At 48.6% G+C, this 7348-nt stretch overlaps 1 protein-coding gene across 6 annotated transcripts; it reads right to left on the bottom strand.

Moving 5' to 3' along the window:
• Window positions 1-201: 201 nt before the first annotated feature.
• FBXL8 (F-box and leucine rich repeat protein 8) lies at window positions 202-7342 on the bottom strand. Of its 6 annotated transcripts, none has more exons than XM_074881363.1 (4): window positions 7209-7342; window positions 6381-6553; window positions 2763-2844; window positions 202-2236 (listed from the first exon to the last, which is right to left on the bottom strand). In XM_074881363.1, the coding sequence occupies exons 2-4, from the start codon at window positions 6445-6447 to the stop codon at window positions 1261-1263; spliced, it is 1125 nt and encodes a 374-aa protein (XP_074737464.1). In that variant the 5' UTR covers window positions 6448-6553; window positions 7209-7342; the 3' UTR covers window positions 202-1260. The 6 variants fall into 6 exon arrangements, with proteins under 6 accessions (XP_074737464.1, XP_074737465.1, XP_074737466.1 ...); XM_074881364.1 differs by having other exon boundaries at window positions 7188-7303; XM_074881365.1 differs by lacking the exon at window positions 7209-7342 and adding an exon at window positions 6967-7177.
• Window positions 7343-7348: the final 6 nt, after the last annotated feature.

The raw sequence follows: 7348 nt of genomic DNA, 5'->3' as shown, positions 1-7348 counted from the left end.
TTTTGGAATTTTCTTGTCCTAAATGTTGGCTGGCACAGATGAACAAGGGCTGGCCAGACCTCAGGGCTGCACATCTTTGGCAAGGTTTTGAAAAGTCAAAAGTGTAAGCTGATTTGGCTACAGAGCCTATGTTATTTGTCAGGAGAAATTATTTGGCTCTTGGGTGAGAAGAGAGGGTGATAAAAACAGCTACACATAAAATCTAGGTAACAATATGCTTTATTATTATAATCATTTAGATAGCTCTAAATAGGTGCTCGCAGTGTAGCTTTATGCCAGGATCATTTCAACTCAGGAACTGCTCTTCAAATAACATTCACCAAAATCTTTGGTACAACAAACCAACACACACATAATCCTAATTCAGATGCAAGATAACTTGCATGTGAATGCAGGTATCAGATGCAAAAACTGTCAACACTCTTGATTCTCCCAAGAAACACTAACAATGTAATAAAAGCAAAGGTCTTTGCAAAAGGCATTCAAATTACAACCTGGAACTCTGCATTCCCAAGAAAAAGACAGACAAGGAGGACAAGAGGATTTGCAGGCCACGTGTCTTTTATATTGCCTTGTGAACGTTTTTCCTTAAGTGCTTTTTCTCCTGCTTGTATTTTCTAACATAATTCAGCTCCTGTTATATCCCTCCAAGCCAGAAGTTACCTGACAACCAGGTAACGGGTAAGCTCACCATCACTGAAATGCCAAAAGAGGAATTACCAAGGTTAGAGTGGATTTTCTATCAGATGAGCACAGCTGTTGCTATAGCTCACTGAATATGCACAGCTAAGTACCCCACTGGGCAGAAAATGGCTGCACTGAAGCTGCCACTTCCTTAACTATTATAGTTGTTGCTGGGTGCCTGACACAACGTGCTTGACTTTGAGATTCTTTCAAAATGTAAAATCAAAATCAAATTTTGCTGAGGTCCTCAGTAAAAACCCACAAAGGGTAAACTTGGCCTTCCTGCTAAATAAAGCGGCAGAGAAGAAAAAAGACCTGCCCTACATACCCCCATAAAGAAGAAAAAAAAAGGGGGGGCAATTCTATTTCTCTGTATAATCCTTTCTCTATCACATTCGAGTGTTAAGTGCTTGGTCTGCAGAACAGGTGTGCATCCTATGTAACAGTGCTGGTGAAACAGCATGTTCTCAGTGAGTGCAGAGGGCATTTTGCAGCATTTTCCTTATAGCCCTAAATCTTCTTTCCCTGTCCTCTTGCAGATCCCCACGCTTTCCCCAGGAAATCGTGTGGAGCTGGTCACTGAACTGTTACTGGTTTCCAGGGGTGCCGTTCCTTGGTGACCTTCAGAGTGTATTGTTTCAGACCGGGGCAGTGCGTGAGGAACGCTTCTACCACCTCCTGGCTGACCACACAGTAGCAGTGGATCTCCAACAGATTTCTGCACTGCCTAGCCAGATCTACTAGCGAGGAATTTAAGTCCTCCGAGGACGTGGTTTGCAGCATCAGCTTTTTTAAAGTACTGCTGTAGCTCTGGGTGACAAACCTAATCTGATTTACCATGTAATTATAGGTATTAAGTTGCAGTGTGCTCACAGGTATATTCAGCTTTAGGATCCGTGGTATTTTGCAGGCAGGGACCGTATGGTCAAACTCTAGGTCTACACAGAGTTGAGGATGCTTTTGACTTACAGCAGCCCAGAGTTCTTCTGAGATCACTGGTATATATTTGTCCAGGCGCTCACAGAAAATGTCTAGATGGGTGAAAGCTGCTCTTTCGGGCTTGAGCAGTTCCTGAAATACATCATCAGACAAACTGGCATAGTAAACCCCCAAGGCTGAGAGTTTGGGACATGCTCTGAGAACTTTCCTAATGGTGTTTGGCACCACATTGCATACCAGGGTGCGGTTGTTGATAAATAAACTGTGCAAGTTTGGGTTGGTGGTAGCTAAGAGTTCAACAAGCTCATCATCGAGAGTGAAGGGCATTTTTCGAAAATCAATATGCTGAAGATCTATCTGGTTTTTAGTGTCACATATATTCCGTATGCCCTGGAGGATGTCCTGGCCAGAGTAGAAATAGGGGTTCTCCCCGTGGCACACAATGCACAGCTGCTGCAGTTTGTGGTTCTGTTTTGCCAACACATCCAAGATGCGTGTCACATTCTTCCGGTTGACCTCCTTGGACTGGTCAAACACAATCTTCAGGTGTTTGATTTGGCTGAGGAACTGGAGCAGGCTCTGCAGCATGCCTTCCTCATCCTCTGAATCACAGCTGAAAGGGTAAAACAAACTCTTAGTCACTGTGAACACTGAGCTGAGCAAGCACAGAGCAAATACTCTCCTTTACTAGGGTATCTGCAAATATCAACAGATTCCCCAGACATTTCTTCTCACTTGATGCCTGGAGAGTCACTGCAAGGCCAAAGACTGAAGGAGTCAGGAGGCGAGAAGAGTCAGTCCCCAGAAAGTCCCATGAGAGAAGTGTGTGTCATGATGAAGACGACTAGTTAGTAACTGTCTCTTGCCATTTTCAAATGGCAACTTAGAGCAAGGTACTAAGAATGCAATACTTCCCGTAAAACCCAAATCAGCAGCAGCAATTAAAAACCCCAGCACATAACACAATTGCCTCTATTATATATAAAGGTGCTAGTCATGTAAGATAACATCATTACACACAGAAATCACAATTAATGCCAGTAATGTCACAGTAGAGTGGTGTGTTTGACAGGCACTGAAAACAATGATCTAGTTATGCCTGCAGAGATGATCGGACATCAGAAACTCACTCCCCTTACCTGATCTCTGTGAAATGCCAGACAGAGCTAGAAGAAACAGCTGTAGCCCACTGTCTGCACACCTGGAAGACCATGTATCTATCTCGAAGAGAAAGATAATAGAAAATTTGGATGAGGATTTCTTCTGGGATGTAGTTCCACAGTTCTGGAACGGGAGCAGACATTTTGCCAATTCAGTCAGGTTTAAAAATGAGAAAAACTTCCAAAACTGCAATTAATTCTCAAAAGTCTCTGTTCAGGGGAAAAAAAGGGGGGAAAAAAAGAGAGACACACACAGACACACATTAGAAGTTATTTAACAAATCAAACCAATGCAACTGGATCACAGAGGAAGTAAACATTTTTTTCAAACTTGAAATTTCACCAAATTTTGAAATCAAACACAAAAATAAAGAAAATCTGTCGGCCAATTGTTTTGCACATTTTTTTTTAATCAATCCTAAGAAGCTTGGTGATACTTTTTCAAGAGTTAAAGATGTGATAAAAGCTTTGGGGGAAAAAGCGCCTTTTTTCCTGCAGTGAGGTTTTGCTACTCTTAATAAAAATGCAAGGGAATTTTCTAGTACTGCTGCACTGGTATTCAAAAAGCTGAGACAGATTTCTCAAACTGTGGGGAAAAAAAACCTCTTTGCAAGCAGAAGCTCTGCACAGAAAACAGCCCCACATATCCATTTTTTACTGATAGTGAAACAGAAGGCCTAGAGTAGAAACTAGTACCTTAATTACAGTGGTCCTTGCCTGTAATGAGAAGTGACAGTTTGAAAAAAATGTTTTATTACTGTGACTCCAGCTCTCATAAATTGCATTTATATATATCTGACTTAGGAAAAGCATATGTTGATTAACATTTCATGTAAACTATAATGCAAAAGAATAAACACTTGGGAAGAAGGCTGAGGTTCATAGCATCAGACCATTACCTAACTTTTTCATTCATCATTTTCCAAAATGTGTTTTATCCATCTTCCAGATTTCTGCACAAATAAAACTACCAACATGACATATTGCTTCAACCCTCTCATAAACAGCTGAGGGATTTTTAAATGTAAATGTTCCCCTTCCTAGGCTAGCACTGGAGCATAGGCCAAGTCTCACAACCTCCCTCTGAATTCCACGGCATGCCCTCTCGCTTCTGAAGCCCCAGGTCCTGGAGTCACAGCATTATCTCAGCATCTCAGGTTTCATTTAAAAGAAAACCCGCACCTCTAGATATCCTCAAAGTAGGGGAAGAGTTGAAAACCATGAAGCAAGCACAGAGTAGCAACGCAAAAAGCATAATGCAGAGAGGAACACAATGGCACATTTTTCTAGAATACGCTGCTTTGAAGTGTGACTCATTATTTTGAGTGCGAGGTGGCAGTAGCATAGCAGCTATACTATCTTATCTACCATCGTATCAGTGACAACCCCCTTTCCACCCACCACCGAGCTAGAAGAGCCAAGTGATGCAGTCCTGCTTCCTTCCTGGGAACTCATGGTCTTTTGTCATTTTCTCTGACAATCACCTTGACAGCTTGGACCCTGCTTTTCTACTTTTAGCTGCTTTTAATACTGTCTCTAGTACATGGTTGCCAAAATGTTGAACTGCATGAAATCACACGTGTTCAGCTCCTTTCATTCTCGTTACATTTTTCCTTACAGCCCAAGCCCTTGGAGCCCCGTAAAAAGGACCTTGAATCTCTTAGAAAGTAAGAGTGCATTTCTAGCTGTGGTGATTGCTTAGAAAAGCTTAAAAACGTGGCCTGAGAGCAGGAGGGCAGGCAGAAAGGCAAAATGATTAGTGTTACTTCAAGTAACCGAATGGCTTTAAGTCAGCGAGGAGCGTGGTTCACGGCCTGTGGACGCTGCGGGTTGGCTGGGGTCCACCTTGGGTGCCTGCCCCGGGGAGGCCAGCGGGGTTTGGGGCAGCTTGGGGAGCCGCCAAGGATCTCGGCGCTTTGTTAGCACACGACGGAGGGCGGCTGCCGGTCTCAGGCCAGCAGGCCCCGCTGCGGCCTAGACAGGCACAGGCCAGCGGCCCAAGGCGCCGGGCCTGGCCACTGCTTGCCTGGCGTAGCCCCCGCCATGGCATCCCCGCCAGCCCCGGCGGGCGGCCCGGGAAGGGGCACCGCGTACCTCTCGGAGCAGAGCCCGGCCTCCTCTGCGCTCCCAGCACCGGCTGCGCACCCGAGGGAGGAGCGGAGGAGGAGAAGCCAAAAATAACAGCAGAGGGAGAGGCGCCTTCGCTGCCCACGGGGTGGGAGCTGGGACGCTGCGGGAACGCACAGATGGATAGCCCTGTCCTCCTCCTCCAGCACCCGTGTCCCCCCCCAGCCACCCAACGCCCCGGTGGGTCCCAGCACTGACCCCGCCGTGCTGCTCGGGGCAGCCTGTCCTACCCGGCTGTACATTCCCCAGGCAGACGTGCCCTTGAATCCCGACACCCAAATCTTGCGCCAGCTGAACCCCACTGAGCCGCAGCCTCTCCCCTCACGGGCACCTTCATTGCCCAAGTGGGAAACAGCCAGGTGAAACTCCCAAGCACTTTGATTTTGCCGCATGGGATGCGCCCTGAACGCACGCACTCAGCAAGGGTTAGCGGAAGAGAAACTCAGGTCTCAGCTACCCCCTCAAAATATAGCAAACAGATTAGCTTCAGGGAGAAAATGTTTACAGGACATGAGTGGGTGATGGTCCCCACAGTGACTCGCCCTGTCATTCCCACCCGGCTCTGGGAGCCAGCGGTTTTTTTGCAGGGGAAGGCTGGGATTATCCCTTAAATGCATGAACCCAGGAGTTGCTTCTTAAACTGTCAGCAAGTTGCCTGGTTTCCAGAAGTTCTGGCACCATCAGGCTTGCTGACCCTGAAGGGGACTGGGGGTGCTGCCTGCCCCCCAGGGCCTGACCCTGTAAACCAGAGCACCCAGGAGAGCTGGCCCGGATTAACCCCTTCAGGGATTTATTTCAATTATGCTTTTCCTTTGGCAAACAAATTAGTTTATATCATTAAAACAAGGTGTTGTAAAATAACATTAAATATGTGGGTTTATATGTATTGGTAATATATATTAAAATATATGTAAATATATATTTTTTTAAAATACATGTATATATAAAAAAAATCTTTTATAATGCTTTCCACTTTTGTTTGAAGTTCAGTTCCCGGAGAGTTTGCACAAACCAACTGCCAAGCCAGAGTGACGGCAGCTAGCACGCGGGCACAAAGTCTGGCCCCAGGCCCACGCCAGCTTCTCGCCAGCTGGGGACAAACAAGGGAGCTGCTGTTACCCCTCTGCTCGCGGGAGGACATCTCTGCAAGACAAATGCAGCCTGGCCAGGAGGCTGCTACCTGTGGTTGAGCGAAGGAGACCCAAATCCAGCTCCTTGCTTTTTCCTTGCCACAGAACCTCTCCTGGACTTGGGAAAAGCTGCTTTGCTCTCTCTACCTGTCCGTTCAGTCTGTCAGAGGAGCACAGTGGAGTTAACAGCCACACCTGGCTCAGAAAGAGGTGGGAGATTATTCAAGTATCGCTGCAGGGAGGACTAAACCAGAACACCCAGCAGAACTCAGCAGCTACACTGACACCATCATCCTCCCCCTTCAGCAGGAGACGCGAGGACCAGCCCAGGTATCCCTACCTGCCTGCAGAGCTTCGCATCGTGCTGCCCTGCTTGTGCTACGCAGAGTCCCAGAGGTCCCCTCCATCAGCACTGCTCCCACAAACGGTCCCTGCTTGCTTCTTTCGGGAGCTTTCCTCCTTCGCCCACTGCACTCTTGGACAGCAGCATCCCATCAAGCCTGCTGGATTTGCCTGGAGAAGGAAACTCCACATCATTAATCCCTCTCCCCTCCTGAGCAAACGGACACTCCCTGATGCTGTTACAGATGCTGCAGAGTTACTGCATTCCACAAATTATCCTAGGACACCTTCCCAAAATGAGTTCCAGGGAAGGGAGGGTTTAAGAGCAGAACTTCCTCCGCTGATCAGTAATTCCTAACCCAAACAATCTTTGTTTTCACTATTCACTGTCGCTAAAGCTGATGAGTGCTGGCCGGGACCCGCCAGCCTTGCGGTGCTGGCAGCCACAAGGTTCGCAGGGGGTTCAAGCCCCCCGCTTTCCTCCATCCCTGACGGAGCAGGGGCTCGCACCCAGCCCCAGCCGGCGGGCAGCTCTTGAGCCATCCGAGGAGTCATTTCTGACCACCTTACGCATCCTCACCCACCCGAGTGGCCAAGTGGCCGAAGCTGGGTGGGCATCCAGCTGCCGCCGGAGCCACCAGCCGCCCTGAGGCGCGGGGACCCGGCGGCGTCGAGGCTCGGCAGGACCCGCTCCGAGCTCCCCAGCGCTCAGCACCCGCCCTGCCAGCGCGGCCCCGCCGCGGCCTCCCATCCAGCTCTCGGCGCCGGGGCTGGGGGCAGTACGAGAAAACCGGAGGATATTCACGGAAAGAGGAATGCCGCTTGCATTTCAGTGGGGTGGTTTGGGATTTTTCCGCAGTTCCGTTTCCCGCCCTCCGCCCGCACACAGCCAGGGGCCGCCGCCGCTGGGGCCGCCCGGCCCGGCCCGGCCCGTCCCGGCGGAGCAGCGGGCGGCGCCGCGCAGAG

The sequence above is a fragment of the Strix uralensis genome, chromosome 12 (genome assembly GCF_047716275.1).
Source record: "Strix uralensis isolate ZFMK-TIS-50842 chromosome 12, bStrUra1, whole genome shotgun sequence".
NCBI lineage: Eukaryota > Metazoa > Chordata > Aves > Strigiformes > Strigidae > Strix > Strix uralensis.
Note: the sequence above shows the minus strand (reverse complement) of the source record. Positions and strands in the feature narration are given on the sequence as shown.